This window comes from Suillus fuscotomentosus (assembly GCF_016647785.1).
Source record: "Suillus fuscotomentosus strain FC203 chromosome Unknown F5891scaffold_18, whole genome shotgun sequence".
Taxonomy (NCBI): Eukaryota; Fungi; Basidiomycota; class Agaricomycetes; order Boletales; family Suillaceae; genus Suillus; species Suillus fuscotomentosus.
This window is the reverse complement of record NW_024539530.1, coordinates 668505-686715: the sequence shown is the minus strand read 5'-3', so window position 1 is coordinate 686715 and position 18211 is coordinate 668505. Positions and strand designations below refer to the sequence as shown.

Here is an 18211-nt window from a genome sequence, read left to right as displayed (position 1 = left end):
GTCGAGGTAGGTCCATACTCCAAAGGTTTCTGTCCTCGTCTCATTAGGATTCTACTGTTACAAGTAGTCAACGGCAAAATGACAGTGCTCCTTTCAATCGCTTCCCACAGAGACGATGTACAGTATCTTCAAGATCGTACTTGAAAGTATCGTCGAAGATGATATGACGGCGACCCCTAAAAACGAGCACCGTATGCTCGCAGGAGGCATGCCGTTCCCTCACACCGTGGCTTTGGTGTGCAGACACTGGCGAAACATTGTGTTTTCTATGCCGGAGCTGTGGGCTCGGATATTTTGGGCATCGTCCATGAACGACCAGCGGTTAAGCTCCCAGCTACAGAAGACGGGGAGTTACCCAGTCCATCTTATAATCAAAGTTCAACTCCTGCGCAGAATTTTTCCCGCGCCCTTTACTTCATTACATCTTCAACGACTCAAGAGCCTCATAATCACTGGGATCTTCAATGAATACAGCGACTTGGACGCGCTGGCGGGATATGCGCCCCAGCTCGACTGTTTACGATTAACAGATGTTGGATGTTATCATTATGCCACTCGCTTGGAACCGTGTTCAAAATTGGTGTGTCCCGCCCTTAGGACCCTTCATATCGACAAAAATACAGTTTGTCACATCAATCTCCAGTGGTTCAAGAATAACATGCAACACATTGATGTCCTGACCATTTACGGCGGCTCTCCGATCAATATAACGGCATTCATAGCGCTTTGTCGAACCTTGCAGGCAATACCGCGGCAAGTACCTTGCCTCATTCTCGACGACCTGCAGTTTTACGTAGTCTATCCGGAAGCCTGCACTATAACAATCACAATTTGGGCAGAGAAAGTAATCCTGCGCACATGCATCAACGACACTCTAACTACTACATTCAATGGTGATTGTCAAACCATCGTTCTCCAGGAATGCGATTCTATCCATGGACTTCGATGCCTATCGCTACCCCGCTCAAATTCATTGGAGTTGAATAGGTGCGCTGCCACACGTGGCTTGCGGTGGATACCTAAAACACGCCCATGGAATGGTGATACTGTTACCATCACGAACAGCCATTCCTCAAACATCAAGATCATCTTGCATTTCCTCGGTGCACCTTTCGCTCGTCGTAGCTGTTCCCTGTGGCCCCGTGTCACCACGTTAAAACTAATAGCGAGGGATGATTTCGTCATGGAGGTGCCTTTGATGATACTGAAGGCCATGGTCAGCAGCCGGAGGGAGGCTGCGGGGCAGGAGAATTCATGGAAGGACGTCTGTGAGCTAGACGACACTGTGCGTTCGCTTAAGGTGCTTCATGTGCATGGGGCACAACCTCTTCCACGCGAAGAGGCAGTGTGGTTCAAGAGTCAGGTGAGGGACTTTGTGTGGGACTAGAAGAAGAGGAGATAAGGGAAAGAGACTATCAAAGCAAGCAGCCAAGAAGCAGAATCTGTACGGGTTGGTCCAGGGAGGCGTACATATTAGTCGGACCTGATCATATCATCAGACAGGATCTGGGACATACAACAGCCGATGTTTGATTTTTGACACGGGTATATGACTGCTTTTCATCCTGTTCTCCTCAGGTAGTCCGAAAGAACTTCGCGCAATAAAGTATAAAAGCAGTAAGCTTTCGAAACAACGCTCACTCTTCTCACTTCCAACCATGCAGCCCTCGCTTGTTTTCAGGATCCTCGTAAGCTTTGCTACTATTGCTGTGGCATATCCCACACCAGAAATGGGGACGGATTGTACTTGTGAGCACTCGCGCACCTCTCTAGTTAGTGGAAGTGATACTGATATTTTATACAGCTTTGGCTCAGCACGGCTTTCCCTATACATCGTTGTTTTTGACACTAGGGACCCTGGTTCGCCTGACTCGCCTGACTCGTCTTCTAGGCGTGATAATGCTGAACCTAACCATGTCCACCAGAGAGGTAAGTTATTATATGCTTGGTGGATCAATCTATCACTCATGTTCAACACTTATCGCGACAGAGGCTTCTGGCTACTAGTCCAACACCAAGAAGCGCAACGACTAACATGTATCTAAGAGAGATATTGCTGCCCTTTGTTTCTACTATCATTTCTTATTGTTTTTCAGCTGTAAAATAGGCAATGATTCGCAAGGGGTGTTAGAACATCGTCAGTCCCAACTTGTACTAGTACTCGATGTAAACCAGAATTCGTATTTATATTGGGTTAGACACTTAATGAAAATTCCGGGTAGCTACGATGTCTCGTGAAATCTAATTTGGTAAAAAGACGACCACATTCAAACACCCAACCTACATAGTGAGTGAGGACGCAAAAAACGCAGCATGATAGTACTCGGGACCATCGCAGGAGTAATTTCGAGACTGTCAGTGTCCACCATGATGATCGATGAGTAAGGAAATTACCGAACAAGAATAGAATCGAATTGAATTTTCATATTTGGCCAGAATATGAACTGAACGCGGTCACGTGCGACGCGTTTCATGGACTTACACTGAGATCGCCGATGTCACTTCAGCAAACCTTTGTTTTGCATACGCCAGCCTCACTCAAATGGACCGCAGCCCAGGAAAAGAGTCTGAGCAGAGACTACCCGTTTCAAGATCATGATCCAACAGACCCAGCCCTCTTTGTCCAGCGCACTTACCTTCACTTCCTATGGCTTCCTCGTGTACGACCTTCTCTAACCGTTCTATATATTTACTAACAACACTATAGTCAATAATGCCGCTCTCTCTCTTCATTCCATCTCTTCTCCGCATTCGAGGCACTCCGAATCTCGCAGAAGACCAGCCACATCCTCTTCACTCCTTTATCGAGCCTCTCCTTCTTTCTCTTCGCGCAGCCGCGAACAAGTACCATAATGAGCTTCCTCAGATTCTTGCAGACGGAGGCGGTGCATGTGAAGCAGAGGAGAGCATGATGTGGTATGCTTTGGGATACGAGAAAGTCGATGGCAGCGCAGGGCGTGGCGAACACCTCACCGGAGAAGACAGCGTGATGCTAGAAGAGAAATGGAGGTCAGGTTGGCTCGAGCGCATGGAGCAGCGTGAGTAAGTCCTTTTGTCTCGCTTTTGGGCACATCATAACGACTTTGTAGAGTTCAGATTCAGATCCTGCTTTATTTCCTCAAGCTCTCTCTTCCTGGACCATGCACTCCATTACCGCCTGTCGAAGTGCCACCCATGAATAATATTTCATTTATTTCGCCCGTCAAACCCAACCGTTCACGGAAAAAGAAGAAGGAGAAACCAAACTTGATCATCCCGTCTTCGATCGAACGCCTCGAGTCCTTCATGGACAAACTCTCAATGTGGCAGCTCGTATCACTTATGAATATATCTCGCAGTGAGATTATGATCCACAACAAGAATGAACGTGACTGGATGCAAAAGTTTTGCGAGGACGTAGTTGGACCACTGTGAGTGACCACCTTGCGTATATATAAACCACAATACTAACCATCTAATCATTACAGGTTCAAATCGAAACTACCGGAGCAATGTGCCCTCCTCCGTTCCAAACTCTTCCCAAACTCTTCCTTCTCCGACGAACCCCCTTCTCCCGGACCATCTACACAGAAATCACTCCATGGGTCTCGTTCTCATCATTCATCGTCAGCTGCAACAGGCTCACAAAGTGGTGTAGCGACAAGGGCTCCTGGTCGTACTCGCTCGCTGTCCGTATCGCTCGCCCAGGAAAAAGAAAAGGAACGTGCAGCAAGCGTAGGCGCAACGCAGGACAAGGCACTCCAGCGTGCGCTAACCCGACAGATCAACATGTCTCGTACATGGAAGGGAAAAGATCGGTCGACAGCTACTGTGTCACAAGCAGATATAAAAATACCTGCTGCGACCGCTAAGCGTATCATTGGGCGCACCAATTCCCAGTCCCAATCCTCCCAATCTCGCGCAGCGCCAGCGATCACCCTCGTAACAGCAACCCCTGTGAAGAAACCACCTCCCCGTGCCAAGTCAGATGCGTCAGCTCGGAGTTCGAGTCCACACCCCACCGGGCGATCTTCGAGTCCTACGCCGCTTGACACAGATGACAGCGAGTTTCCTGGCGCATCTGTCCCTTTACTTGACTTCTCCTCTGACAGCCTGGGCAATGTAATGGAGGAAGACGAGGATGCTGAGGAGGAAACGTGGCTCCTAAACTCTTCGCCTGATGTGTTGCTGCTTGGAAAGTGCGGGTGGAGCATAAGTGCCAAGAAACGTGTTCCGTCGGCTGTTCTGAATTCGAATACCCCTGATAGGAAGCGAATGAAGTTGGGGAGGTAGGAACGTTAGTTTGTGCTGCGAGAGGTGAAGGGCGAGGCAGGTATATGACTCGTGTCTATCGATTTCTGGGCATATCGCCACCTTTGGACTGCAGTATAGCTGCATCCAACGGATGTGCGCATGAACTTTCGTAGTTCTTGCCCGCACAGGAGTCTCGCATACACAGCCGCTATTTTGAGACGACTAGGGCGTATCACATGTGTCACCGTACAGGATTGTCTATCTTCCTTTTACACCTACGGAACACTTTACATAGGTGCCAATGTCACGAGGGGCTCGCTGTGCGAACTTATGACCTTGGTTGTCGATCACAGCTCAGACATCACTTCTACATTAAGAATGAGGGCTATTTACTATCTATCGAGTCCTATTATGAATCTACAAATCGCATTTGAAAAATGTCCTGTTTGATGTTCCCTAGAATAAAAGTAGGTATAAACCAATAATATCAATCAACGGGAGGGAGAGGGAAATTCTGTTGAGGAATGCTATTGTATATCGGACAGAACTGCTTCGAAGCATCTAACGCCGATCGTCAGACCTGGTCTAGTTCATAGTGCTCGGTGTTTACTATTGAAAGGCTGCGAAGCCGCCACATCTTCAGGAGCCTCTGCGAATACTATAGCTAGTCCGCTACGAATCCAACAATTAATTGGAGTCCAGGCTCAGTGAAAGAAGTAACTCACGCGGATAGATGCCAATCGGTATGGCTTCACAAAGACAAAAAGTCATTGCCAGCTAAACAAACATAGATACAACACTTACCAATGTAACAGCCAAGGCCCAGGGTTGTCTGTGATGAAGCGGATAGTCACACGATCGCCGGTGTTGCCAGTGGTCACTGTATCACGCATGACGGGATTGACGTGGTTATAAGCGCTACTTCCAGCACTTAACGCCCGACACCGTTGATAAGCACCGAGTCGGCAATTAGTTGTCTCTGTACTAGAGGCGATGGCAAGTTGTACCTACAAAGCAAGCCGAATCAATAACAGAAAAAGATGTATCAGCCTTTTCTTTTCTTACCAGTCCATCAATGTGATGATGCTAGACTCTTCATTCAAATATGAGAAACGCAACTCCCTTTCGTCGAACGCACTCACCGTCATCGATATCGTACCATGAACTGTATGGGTCGTTGGGATTGTAGATGATCAGCGGACCTCGTAGACCATCGCAGTATTGGACCTGAATTAAAATCAGTTGCCGACACCATGAATAAATCGAAGCACGCACTCCATAATGGGAGTGGTACCAATACGCTCCCACTTGTTCGCTAGCATTGAAGTCATACAAAAAAGGGTGTCCTGGAGCAATAGGACAGATGACACGCCGTCCATTTGGTTGCTGTGATGTTGGAATAGTCCATGCCAGTGCTGTATGCAACAGACATCATCGTAAGCTCCTACATGCATTTATTGGCTGGTACTTACGATACTGGTACTCGTTAGCATCGAGTCGTCAGTCAATTGGTTCGTGACGTTAATCTTGAACGTATCCCCCTAAATATATATGAGGTCAACCAAGAGTTTGCGCATGCAAAGCAGATGCTACCTTCTGAGCTACAATAGTGGGCCCGGGTTGAGTGCCACCAGCAAGAACTGCCCTGCAATAAATTCAGTAATCAAATATCACACTGACGATCTGGTAAACCCGTCTGGGGATACAATGCCATTGGCGACGACGAGGTCAGAAACTGGGCCGATAATCGAGGCACGACTCTGGAGGCTCGCCAGAAAGCATAGGAATACATAGAGTTGGAACATGACTCAACGCCCGAGTCAATAGGAGGAGGACAATGAGCGAAATGCATTGCATCCTCCAGCTTAAGTAGTGCTCCTGGTATCGCCCTCTATATCACAGAGTTGGTCTCCATATCTTCTGATTCGTGGATCGAAATAATCGACTACGAGGCAGTAATTCCCTGTCCTGGTACGTCCAAGGAATGCATTACGGACTTGTAGAATGGAAATTTTGATTACCTGTCAAAGGCACTCTCCATCAGCGATACGAGCTCTTCGAAGCTGGGTACCATCCAAAAGGGACTTGTCGCTTGACCGGAGTGCCTGAATGCGCTTTCATGTCTTCCGCGTGTTTTGTGGATACCATTGGCCGGGGGCGTTGCAACGGATCCCCCGAATAACCATTGATGGTTCGAGAGGCAGCTAGGCTGTCATGTCAGTTACAGCTACCGCCTTTAGACCTATTTTTGGCATGCAGGACACAACGGAGCACTTTGAAGAATGCAATAGGATCCAATCACTAGCCAAGCGATACCAGTAGAACATTTACATCAAGCCTCGGCAGATTTGTCAAGATACCCACGACCACAAATCTTCAAGACTTGGCCCCAGGCACTGTAGCGATGAATTTGACAGTTGCCGAGTTCAAGACTAGTATGGAGATGAATCGGTTTATAAGCAGAAGATCTTTGGTGCCGCAGCCACGTTGCATAGTAGTTGCCCACATCAGTAAACCACTTTGCACTGTGCAGCGCTGTACAGCGCTGTACAGCGTGCAAGCGCTACAGCTTGGTCCCAATTAGCCAGTCCATCACAGCGACACCTTGCGCTGTGAATCTCTGTACAGACACCTACAGACCGCCCAGTAATTACGAAAATCTACTTGAATTGCAAATTTTTTCGCTGTCCATCTCTGTACAGACACCCACAGAGCACTCAGAGACCCGGAGCTGTACAGACATTTGCTCGCTGTACTGCTTACACACACTGGACAACACAAAAATTTTAAAACAAAAAAACAAAACCAATATATTGAATCACATGACCACGACAAACAGTAAATACAATGATACGTGCGCCAAACACGATAAATGCTTGATATAAACTGGGGAGCGGGAATACGAAGCTTTTAGTCAAGAAGAATCTGCAGGTGGTCGTGTCTGGCATCAACAACTCCTTCGAGATTCATAGCTGCAGCCCTGTACAAATGAAAATCAGTAAAAAAATTATCAGAGAGAAAAGATCCTCACCATCCCGCTGCAGCCCATTCTCGCAGTTGAGCTGACAGCCTAGGCCCATGATACGCATCCTCAAGGATATGTTTGAGCAATTCGAGCATCCGACAATAGACGGGGCCGTAGTCCTTGGTGGAAAAGTTTGGGTATGACTTCCCATGTCCGTTTTTCACAAGACCGTCGAAGACACAATTGAACTAGTTTCAAGACAGAAAATTAACACATGACATTGGCGAGGGAGACAAAATTACCGCCGCAGCAACCAAAGCCAAACATGAGAGTGGCAATTCCGTGCTAAAGGTCTCCGGCATCCTTCGTGCAATTCGATATGGTCCTGTGTAAAAGAATGTGATGACGGCTTCACGAAGGGCGGGATGAGCGAAGTTTCGTGTTCTCCCCTAGAAATCTTCCATCAGTAGAGTTGCGATCACCACAAGATCACTTACCTGATCGTCCACCCCAAAGCGTAAGAAGAATGCTTCCTTGATCAATTCAGCAGCAGTGTGCTCGACCCAAGCAGCACGTTCCTGAACGGGGACAGAAAGCGGAGGAATAAGCGAATATGATACTGGTGCAATGCTTATGGCTGTTTTCTTCAAGTCAGATCGCCAAGTCGAAAGATCGTCGTACAGCTTTAATACAGACTGTCAACGAGATATTGGCACAAAGTCAGTTATGCACGCACCAACCAAGTCATATTAAATTTGTGTTCTGGCCAAACCCCTGCATCAGAATATGACATATTAGTTCGAGAACGAATGAGAACGAACAAGTGCCTACCAGCTTCAAATTGTTTACCGTTCGTATCCCACACAACCAATACTGCAATGAGAACTTCAGTGATTGTTCCTGGAAGATTCTTCACCAAAGTTGGAAACGGGTTCTCCAGGGCGTGTTGCGCGCGACATTCTACTTTGGCGTCCTCCAAGAAACTTTTCCAGCGTGGTCCGTACCAAGATAATTGATCGGGTGTTGGCCCACCACGCGATGACCTAGACTTTTTGTTTTTCAATGGCTGAACATCACACTCGGACACTTGATTCAGCAGTTCGAGGGATTCAGGATCAGGAAGACGGGGCTTTCCGTTTTTCTTATGATGGCGTTGTAGTACATCGTCAGGCTTCGAGGTGATGGTCTGCTCGATGGTGAGTGTCAATTAAAATGGTCTCCCTGATCTCACCTCAATGTGTTGGGATGCTTGCCGCCGCGGTCCTGGTGAGATATCCGGAGGGTCCTTGAAAGAAAGGCAATGGTAAGCATGATACAATTGAACGATATGGCCATACCTGAGAGCTTTCGTTCCGCTGGATTAACAATATAAAATGAGAGTTACTCCCGGCTTGAGCAGAAAACTTACCGAGGTTTTATCAAGGCTCGTCTGGGCAACTACATCATCTTCATCGCGTGAGTACTGGAACTGAATTTCAGGTGTGAGAGGGCGAGCGACTGGAGATTGCGAAGGTGGTACATCCTCCACAAACCCTATAACATTGAATTAGTGAAGCGAAATCACACGACGAGAATGTGTACCTGGGTGTTCTTTCTGGTGTCGGCCAGCCTCCCCCCAACCAAACTGCTGTGAGCTCTTGACCGTATCATCATTTCCCCCCTCCTCCTCGTCATCCTCTCCGCTGTCCTCTTCATCAGCATCTTTATCATTGCTATCATCGCTGTCATCACTGCTACAGTCTTTAGAGTCACTGTCATCAGATTCAAACGACGTCAGACGACGCTGAGCCCTAACAGTGTCATCATGCTGACGTAGGGCTGGATCTAAATTCTCCTCCCGAAAGACGGACCTTGGCAAAACCACTGGATCTTCAGAGACAGCGTTCTGGGTATGTCGCTCAGCAATTGCATCCCGAGTTCGCTTCTCAGCGATAGCGTCCCGAGCTCGTTGCTCGGCAATGGCATCTCGAGCTCGTTGCTCGGCAATGGCGTCTCGAGCTCGTTGCTCGGCAATGGCATCTCGAGCTCGTTGCTTGGCAATGGCGTCCCGAGCGCGCTGCTCAGCGTCCTTCGCCCCAATGGTGACATGCGGGTTGTGCAATGCCTGAATATTGGGCTGGGCAGTACCGGAATGAGCTATTTCTGTTGGAGCAACAAATCCAAACCTTTCACCAGGTTGCTGGGATGTAAAGCTGGGCCCTGTGGCGATAATGTCCTTGGCTGGGGCATCTGGAGCATCCCTAACGAGTGAGCTGTAGGGTGGAGGAACTGCCTACGAAACAATCAATATGAGTAACAGAATTAATTGGACGCCTACCTTTGAATGATTCTTTCAACCTCTATGACGCGGTTCTGGGGCTTGAGGATTGACTGGAACATTGAGACCAAGGGACGTTGTACCCTTACGTTCTTGAGTCCGAGGCTTGGATTGCAATACTGATCCAATCTTCTCCAGTTGTGCATTCCTACCTCCAGTTCCCGCGTTAGGGCGACCAGAACGCCGGGGAGCATTTTGTTCCGCTTCTGCTCCAGTCAGGCAAAGGGACACGAGGGGTACCGTGCTGGGTACCTCAGCAATGTCTGCAGCCCGAGACTTCTTTGGCAAGCCAGCCTTTGAAGCATCGGATCCTTTGCGCTTGCCAGATCGTTTCTTCTTAGGACTGGCGATGGCACGAGGAGGCATGACTGTAATGAAGAACAGAGGAAGAAGTGACTCTGATAAATTATCCCAGACTTACGATGATTTTATACCATGGCTCATCCGTGTACTAATACTTAATAGCTGTATGGGTAGCGAGAGAAAAGTTTATCATTAATAAGAATGATAGTAATAAAGAAACATACCACCATGAGGATTGTTACTATCACGTCGTACTCCGAATCGATTCGCATGACTAGCGTGAAAAAACCTTCGTCATTGGTAATGGTACTCATAAGAGAAATTGCCGATCACGTAAGCAAAAATGCTACACATAACATGAATCGTACCAGAACCTACTAGTAGTGATACTATATCAGATCCTGGCGTACTACTAGTATCTTGATTGTAAAAAGATAAACGCTTGAAAAAAGCTTGAAAAAGAACGATATAGTCAGAACAACAATATCATAGGTACCGGTCAGTGAACTATAGTAAAAACGCAACATACTAATAGTACAAGCCAGCGAGATTCTAGAAATACTACTGCTAAAGTTAAACATGTCATTCATACTAAGTCAGTGAAGAAGAAAAATAGCTGAATATGTGTAATGAGTAGGCTTCACCTCCTGGTCATGCGTCACTGCCCGATGCTGAGTCAGACTCGGTATCACTATGATGAGACTTTTGCCGCTTGGGTGCTACTACAGAGGGAGGGTCTGAAGCAATCCGTTTGCCCTTAACATGTTTCGTGAGAATGGCAGCATCATTCCTGAGCATGTCCACAGCAGATACGAGCTCCTCGTCGTCGGGGAGTTTGTCGAGATGAGAGTTGAGTACAGCGAGAATGGTGTCGAAGGTAACGGGGTGGATCATGTTGTCCACCAGAACTCTATGCCACTCTACTGCGAGGGGGATCAGCTGCTTGAAGTACGGGTGAAATTGGTCTGTGAGACGCTTTTCCTCTCCTGGATAAGCGAAAAAGGTGATCTTGAAGGCTGCGCACGATCCCAGGTCAAGGCTGGTCCAACGATCCACCAACGAATTGGGCAAGCGCTCCCGCACCATACCGTTGGGACCACAAAACTTGATGCAAACCCAAGCGAACACGAAAAAAAGGGACTCCAGGTCATCCGCATAGCCTTGGATGACGTATGATACAGGTAGCGCCAGAGAATCAGAGGATGATTTTGGGGTTTTTGGTTTGTCGACTGAATTGCGTCCCCGAGTCTCTTTCTTCTTCGCCGTCTTCTTCCTCTTCGATTCCAGGTCCGCCTCCTGCTGCAGGACCGCATATTGATTGAGAAGTCCGCGTGACATGAAAGGGACTGTGCCCTGGCAAATCAATTAATGAACTGAATATTTAATGAATAAGGTGTACTTACTGTACCGCCAATAGGATATTTATGATCCGAGGCAATCCGAACGGCAAACTCCCAGTCAATAAGAAACCCTTCACTACCTTCAGGTTCGTCTAGGATCATCGCGTTGTTGAGACTACAGTCCCGATGCAAAATCTGACGTTCCTCCACTGCAGCTTGTTGAACTAACATCAAAGAGTATCAGTCCAAGACACCTGTACCCCAAAGTACTAAAAACTTACTCTTAACGATATCCCTTAGTGCCCGCACAAACTCCTTCAGTGTTCGGAACATGTGAAGGGGGCGACCACATGGCTTCAAGACAAGACGTACATGAGTACGACTAGTGCCCCTGGTACTCCGGCGTTCTTTCTGCCGATATTTTCGGGTAACATCGGGATCACCATCTGACTGTTCAACGACCCAATGATCCACCAGCTTTGGAACGCCAGGGAGGCCATCCATCAATTCCAGCATCTTGATCTCGTTCAAGACTACATTGTCATCCTTGCCTACAACCCAATGGTCTTTTATTATGTAGTCTTCATCGTCTAAAGTTGCCAAATAGCAAACGGTTCCGCGACCAACAAGACCTCGGCTCGCAAAAATGATTCTTCTTATAGTGTAGACCTTCTGCCCTACACGGATTTTACCGCAAGGTTCAGGTGATTGAGCAGAGTAAGGGAATTGGGAAGGGAGAGGGGTGACAGAATAGATGCTCTCGGTCATCTCAGCCTGGGGCATTTGGGATGCGAGGCTGAGAAGGGGAGCACTACGGGTTGCAGTGGGGTGCACTGGGAGGGAGGGGGGTGGGAAATGCTCTTCGTCCATCGAGTAATGTGTAGCAGAACCGCTCGGACCTTCTTCCGTCGAGTCAGAGTCACTAGAGTCACTAGTGACTACTGATTCAAGGGCATCACTGGACGACACTCCATCAGGATCCTCGGGAAATGGAAGGGAGGAAGTGGATACGGCAACAGTACAGTCCGTCGTACTTGGTCGGGCAGGAGCGTTTCTAATGGGACGATAGCAGTTGATATCTTTGAATCGGGGTGGTGAAACAATCTTTGAGAATGAGACTGTCGGATCATAGCCGACGCACTCTAGACTCCCGAAATTGATGGCAGCGATTATATGTGAAAATATGTCCGGTTGTTGGTAAATATCGAAGCGAGGAGACACGGCGCCACCAGAGTGATCATACATTAGGACTCTAAGGTGGCAATATTCATCTGTGAATGATAATATGAGAGCAAAGCGCCTCCATGGCTGTTCACTCATCATAATATAGGCATGAGTATCTGCAGCCTTCCCGAGTCGCATCGCAGGCTGGTATCGACTGTGAGTGAGTTCGGCTGATACCCTGATGTTCCCCCACTTTGCCGATATATCGTCAGATAGAACGAGATCTGGCTTGCACTTGATGTCGCTGCCAGGTAATGCCTTCTGTGCACTGGCTGCGCTCCATGTGCTGGTTGCAAAGCGCATTTCTACTAGTTTGGGCTGCGACGCTGCCAAGCAGCCAGCCAGAGCATTGAGAAACGCAGCAAAGATTTCTTCGTGAGTTGCTTTCTGCATATCATCACCCTCTGACTCGCCCTCTGACTCGCCCTCTGAGTCTGCGCCCGAACGACTACTACTGGCATTTTTAGGAGGGTCAACTGGAAGGGCCCAGTTCCAAGCCTTCACTTCAGTATCGTACAGTGGCACAAGAGTATCGGGCGATGTCCCGCTGAATTTCTCGTTGATGCGTTGGTTGCGATAAAGGATTTTTCCGAATGGGATTTTAAGGCTGAATACATCAGGAAGAGGAACCGTGAAAGACTGAAATATTTTGGAGAGCAGGTGTCCCAGCGGTTGCGAGGCCTTTGGTGAACCCTCGTGAGTGACCAGACGATTGAGCTCGTCAGAGGTGATCTTGTTCATAGTATGGACGTCGGTGACATCGGGGATAGACAACAACAATGACAATTTGATTCCGTTGTCAACGGTCCTGAAAAAGAACGCCATTTTTTCGTACACAGACAATAATGGCACAAAGAACGAGAGCTTATCGCCACATAATAGCGCCCATCAAAACTCAGTACTCAGTTCGGTGATCTAAGAATAAAACAGACTAGAATAACTTCTGGCATAGGCTAGATAAGACCACTCAACCATCACGAACGTCGCACGGAAGCTACACCAAAAGCTACATGGAAAGGGGAAAATATACATTCTTATCCCAATACCTGTTGAGCCAGAACTGAGAAGCATGTTCCATGCTATTATATGGGGTGAGACGGTTGTCCGCACTTGCACCGAAGCGAGGGACAAGGTTAACAGGTGCTCTGAGCTGTGTCACAGGTATGACATTGCCCACCCAAGTGCCATTCGAACGCTTCGCTCGTTTGAGCAAGTGGAGCTGCGTACTTGGCTCACGATCATCAGCACCGGAGCTTTGAGGAACAATGTCAAAGCGATGCACGTAAACCAGAAAGTGGTCCTTCCATGACCAATTCGTGCCACTTTTTCCAACAGCACGCATGATAAGCCTGATTTGGCCAATCGTATGACCTGCGACTTGACAATAAGTAGAGATTCAGCGTGACATAAGATCATAACGTACCACGAAGACCATCTTCTGGCCATAAGTACCTCGCCTCATTGTTAATGATGACTGTGTCATACCGGCCACATGTCCAGGGATCAGAAGGAGGTGCACAATTGAGGGTCTGCGCAGGCCGTATGATGCTAGCATCGTGGAAATCGGTGTCCTGCACCCGAAGTTTAAACCAGACTTGAAGTTTGTCGAAGGGAAGTGAAGCAGTAGGTCCAGCTCTTCTAGCCCCCCCAATAGTATGTATGTGATCCCTCCCATGAGTAGCCTCACGACGAAGAAAGTCGGCAATAGCTGGTCGTAAGTCAGGAAGACCAAACTTGATGGCAGCATCGTCAACAGATATGTTTCTGATAGAAGGATCGTAGGTGAGGTGAAACACTGTGCGTTCGACAACGAACGAGCGCACTGGCACAGGGACTGTCCCCACTTCCCTGTGCTGGAGGACCTTGGCAATTCCGAAGTAATTTGTGATTGGACGCGAATGTCCAGGGTGTTTCATTGTCGTAAGAAGGTCTGCTGGGATATCGCGATCGTCGTCCACGTCGAAATCAACATTCTCATCCTTCTCATCGTCATCTGGATCCTGCTGCCCTGAGTCTGGGACATTGTCGAGCAGACTCATAGCGAGGTCAAAGCGGCGGCATTTATCAGCACGGTCAAGATGGCGACATATCTGGGGATCGTAATTATTATTATTGCTCGAGCGAGCAGGACTTTTGATTTCCGTTATGTGGGCATGCTCCGTGGTATCGGCTGTCCATTGCAGAGGAACTCCAGTGTTCCTTATGCTTGGAACTATGGACTGCATAAGCTCAAGCTTCGGTATGTACCAGTTCTCGATAACGCCGCCACGCTGACCACGACGAAATCCACCCTCTATAATAGCATCTTTGTTAGCATGAAAATGATCAAGTGCAGTGGAAATTCGGGCGAGTAGGATGTCGTCAATTACGGGTGACTGTACGAGATATCGAAAGTCCATCAGAGCTCATACAGCAGTCATCACTGCGCTAGGAATTGCATCCGCACTGACTGCAACGATCGAGCGTTGAATGTCGCATTGAGTACGTCCTGTAACCTGTTTGAGTTTTGAAATCCCGCCATGAAAATGACGGAACCCAGTGACAGCCTGCAACACAGAGAACCGAAAGTCAATCTCTGTATCACCTACTGCGCAAATAAGCCACTTTGCGTCGTGGTCGTAGAACTCGCGATGAATGAGGTGAAGAAATTCGGGAGTGAGAAAATGTGATGGATCACTGAGGACCCAATCCATCCAGAATGGTGCGTTCACGCCATTCAAACGAAACTTCTGTGCTTCGCGAAAAAATATCTCGATGTCGTTGGGATCAGCTTTACTCCGCGCAATGTCCAGCTGGGAGAGTGTAGTTGCTCGTGTGCGAGGCTCATGATGGAAAGGGTCTCCAAACTGTTTGTACATGGCCGTAGTGACTGGGGAGGTTTTCCCGCCAACAGCAGCCAGCATCATGGCCTCCGGGGTATCGACAATGTAGCTCGCAAGTGGTGTAAAACAGTAGCGACTGTGTCCAACAGGGTCCGATAGCATGACTCCTTCGCGAGCAGCCAGCTTGAGTGGATGGAGAACAATATCTAAGCATTCGTGAATGAGGCGATCCTCAAGTACGCCTTGCATGCGTTTTTTCTTGTAGATGAATTTTGGGACGGGAAGTAGAGCGGTAAGCACAAAGGCATTCGAAGACGACTTGAGTCGCGTGGACATGCCTATGTTGGCAAGACTAATCAGAAGGGGGTGTGCAACTCTGTCACCTGTCATGGTTGATATATTCGTCTTGTCAGACGATAAGATGGTCCCCAGGAGTGTTGCACCTCTTGGTAGGGCCGACTGTCCGAAAATCGATAAGTACGACGACTCGCACAGATGAAACTATACGTACCTGCATATTCCACGCATCATCACTAGTCATCCACTCTGAATATACACGGCACAGCCGCTGCGCAGTGCTATACACCCTGCGAGGCGTAAAGTCTAGATGATCGTGAAAGGCAGGGTGGTTGAGAAGGCCCGAAATACAATCTAAGGGATCACGCCAATACAAGACAACGGGCGATTTCGTGGGATGTGCTGTAGGTACTACTTGAGACATCCAGCGCGGGCCACTAGGCAACATTTCCGCTCTGCCACGCAGCTCCTTGGCCGAATGGAACGACAACGGAAGGGTCTTTATCTAAAGAAGACACCTTCAAAAATTGTATGTTATCAAAAAGAATTTATTACTCACCATGTCGAGCGAAAGAAAACTGTCTATCTTCCCCATGCTTAATCCAGAGCGAAGTAGCCATGACCCAACTTCCCAGTCTTTCTGGCCACTGAATGGATAATACGGGTTCGTTGCACAGTGCCTGCTGTTCTCGTCTGAATTGAATACGTCGAGGAACGTGTAGCCCCTGCCGTATGATCGAGCGCAGTCAGGATACGAGTCGATGACTTCTGAGTTACGAGTTGGTGTCCTCTCTTCGTAAGCCTGGCGCTCACTACTACTCCCTCCAAACATCTCATCCCAATCTCCAAAACCACCAGTCTCGATGTCGGGAATAGTATGTGGTCCGTCGTCCATAGTATTAGTACTCACAGGTTCATCGTCCATATCAGACTCAGAGCGCGAGCATATCAAATCCTGCAGCCATGTACTGCAGCCAGAGCGAGGTTGGCTCATGTGCCGAGCAACGGCTACATCATCCTTGAAACCACCTTTCCCGCACGAAGGACACTGGAATGTCATATGTAGTACAATCGACGCGTGAGATTCCGAGAAAGCTGTAAGTAATCCCTTGCGGAATCAATAAGCCATATTCTCAAAACACCCATGTCCAACGTACCAATCCACCTAAATATTTCTAGTGACGTACCATCATTGTCAAATATGCGCCCGCAAAACTCCAATAAGTGGCAAGCGAGCCGAACTTCTAGTGAGCCTCCCAGTAGCGGAATCGCTGACTTGTACGACGTGGTCAATGCTATTGGGTCAATGGTAAGTGACTGATATCTGACTCTTACTAGGCACTGCTCGTTAACGTGTGTACAGACCATCAATGACATTGACGACTGTGAAGCCAACCTGATCATGGATCTCGCAAGGGCCCGACGCGATATAGTTAATGCGGAGAAAAAACTTGCTGATTGCATCGTGCGAGAGCAAGAGGTCATGACCAGTCTTTCAAGATACAAGTCTGTCATTTCCAAGCGGAAGCTTGACAAGGCCGATGTAGGACTAGGCCATATGCGTGTCACATTCAAAAAACACGGTCTTTCACATCAGCCAGCACACGGTTCTCTTGGTAAGTACTCTTATTATGTATACACTACCAACTAACCTCGTCATAGACTCATTCGCATCCTGCCGTCAGCTAATGATCCAGTTGGACTGATGCCTCGTCCCTTCTTTCAAATTGTGTCAAATAGTTTGTATTTAGCAGTACTGGTACTAGGCTAGTAGTATAGTAAATATGGACATAAAATTTTGTTCCATCTCGACGCTTGAATTGTGTGACTTCTAGTACGAAATGTTTGATCTCACGGAACCAATTCATGTAGGTGAGGAGAAGACAACGGCGAGCGTAGTATACAGACTGTTATTGTAATTGATTGTAAAACAGCTGCAACATCCTAAGGCGACCGGTCCGCTTGTTAAATTTTAATTTTACTAAGTACTTTCAGGTACTACTACTACTAGCGCTCGAGGTAGCTATTTTATTGACAAACACTGTGAGGCTGTACATCCTGTGAGCTCTGTCTCTCTGTGGGTTACTGTTGAAAAAAATTCAATGCCCGGGAGAAATGTGCTGTGAGTGCTGTCCTGCTGTGGGTTACTGTAGGTTACTGTCGAAAAAATTTGATGCCCCGGAGAAATGTGCTGTGAGCGCTGTCCCTCTGTGGGTTACTGTGGGAAACTGTCAAAAATGTTGATGTCTGTGGGGAAATTTGTAGTTTACAGATGCAGTAAGTAATGGCAGATTTGAATGAGCTCTGTAAGTAAAAGGTTGGCTTACAGCAATTTTCAAAAGCGTGAGTAGCTGTTCAGACAGTTCAGTTGCCCCGCGCGCCAGATCACAGGCTGTTACTGTGTAGAATGAACACCCGACAAACTGATGAGTCGAATCTAAATATTATACCTGCAGCTAAAAAGACATACTGCAATCCAACAGTATGCTATTGTTGTAATTTGATTCGTTGGACCGCATTGTGGCAACGTCTTGGAGCTATGCCATCAAGTCCCTGTATTATGATAGGCACATGAACATTATCCATCCAAGGTCATTGAATCATGATGGCCGCTGAGCTCAGGTGACAGATTTGCGACCTTCTGGACCGCAGGCGCGCGATTTTAGTCATTGAACCCCAGTGAAAATCGACAAGAATCGGGTAGATATAC

General features: G+C 47.8%; 7 protein-coding genes across 7 annotated transcripts; 2 read left to right on the top strand and 5 right to left on the bottom strand.

The window, feature by feature from the left end:
* The first annotated feature begins 2474 nt into the window (after positions 1 to 2474).
* F5891DRAFT_1163596 (uncharacterized protein) lies at positions 2475 to 4640 on the top strand. Its single transcript, XM_041365325.1, has 4 exons — positions 2475 to 2660; positions 2708 to 3042; positions 3090 to 3410; positions 3468 to 4640. Exons 1-4 carry the CDS (start codon positions 2496 to 2498, stop codon positions 4270 to 4272), a joined length of 1626 nt encoding a protein of 541 aa, XP_041227835.1. The 5' UTR covers positions 2475 to 2495; the 3' UTR covers positions 4273 to 4640.
* F5891DRAFT_1025584 (Cupredoxin) lies at positions 4587 to 5241 on the bottom strand. Its single transcript, XM_041361365.1, has 3 exons — positions 5038 to 5241; positions 4959 to 4982; positions 4587 to 4905 (listed from the first exon to the last, which is right to left on the bottom strand). Exons 1-3 carry the CDS (start codon positions 5124 to 5126, stop codon positions 4824 to 4826), a joined length of 195 nt encoding a protein of 64 aa, XP_041227834.1. The 5' UTR covers positions 5127 to 5241; the 3' UTR covers positions 4587 to 4823.
* F5891DRAFT_1127828 (Cupredoxin) lies at positions 5165 to 6038 on the bottom strand (the record flags this gene model as incomplete). Its single annotated transcript, XM_041364224.1, has 7 exons — positions 5165 to 5240; positions 5299 to 5326; positions 5376 to 5460; positions 5595 to 5648; positions 5706 to 5774; positions 5827 to 5878; positions 5914 to 6038. The coding sequence occupies 7 exons, from the start codon at positions 6036 to 6038 to the stop codon at positions 5165 to 5167; spliced, it is 489 nt and encodes a 162-aa protein (XP_041227833.1).
* A 1105-nt stretch (positions 6039 to 7143) lies between these two features.
* On the bottom strand, positions 7144 to 9881 carry F5891DRAFT_978955 (uncharacterized protein; the record flags this gene model as incomplete). The annotated part of the gene is made up of 12 exons (XM_041376827.1): positions 7144 to 7213; positions 7265 to 7446; positions 7501 to 7647; positions 7696 to 7893; positions 7935 to 7972; positions 8030 to 8384; positions 8430 to 8483; positions 8536 to 8553; positions 8607 to 8731; positions 8780 to 8928; positions 9049 to 9470; positions 9570 to 9881. The coding sequence occupies 12 exons, from the start codon at positions 9879 to 9881 to the stop codon at positions 7144 to 7146; spliced, it is 2070 nt and encodes a 689-aa protein (XP_041227832.1).
* A 588-nt stretch (positions 9882 to 10469) lies between these two features.
* F5891DRAFT_1186839 (uncharacterized protein) lies at positions 10470 to 13207 on the bottom strand (the record flags this gene model as incomplete). Its single annotated transcript, XM_041366749.1, has 3 exons — positions 10470 to 11171; positions 11222 to 11382; positions 11440 to 13207. 3 exons carry the CDS (start codon positions 13205 to 13207, stop codon positions 10470 to 10472), a joined length of 2631 nt encoding a protein of 876 aa, XP_041227831.1.
* A 181-nt stretch (positions 13208 to 13388) lies between these two features.
* F5891DRAFT_1127827 (uncharacterized protein) lies at positions 13389 to 16561 on the bottom strand (the record flags this gene model as incomplete). The annotated part of the gene is made up of 7 exons (XM_041364223.1): positions 13389 to 13753; positions 13806 to 14757; positions 14794 to 15191; positions 15342 to 15663; positions 15716 to 16006; positions 16061 to 16269; positions 16315 to 16561. 7 exons carry the CDS (start codon positions 16559 to 16561, stop codon positions 13389 to 13391), a joined length of 2784 nt encoding a protein of 927 aa, XP_041227830.1.
* An 84-nt stretch (positions 16562 to 16645) lies between these two features.
* Positions 16646 to 17207, top strand: F5891DRAFT_1186837 (uncharacterized protein; the record flags this gene model as incomplete). The annotated part of the gene is made up of 3 exons (XM_041366748.1): positions 16646 to 16810; positions 16865 to 17117; positions 17164 to 17207. 3 exons carry the CDS (start codon positions 16646 to 16648, stop codon positions 17205 to 17207), a joined length of 462 nt encoding a protein of 153 aa, XP_041227829.1.
* Between the last annotated feature and the right edge of the window lie 1004 nt (positions 17208 to 18211).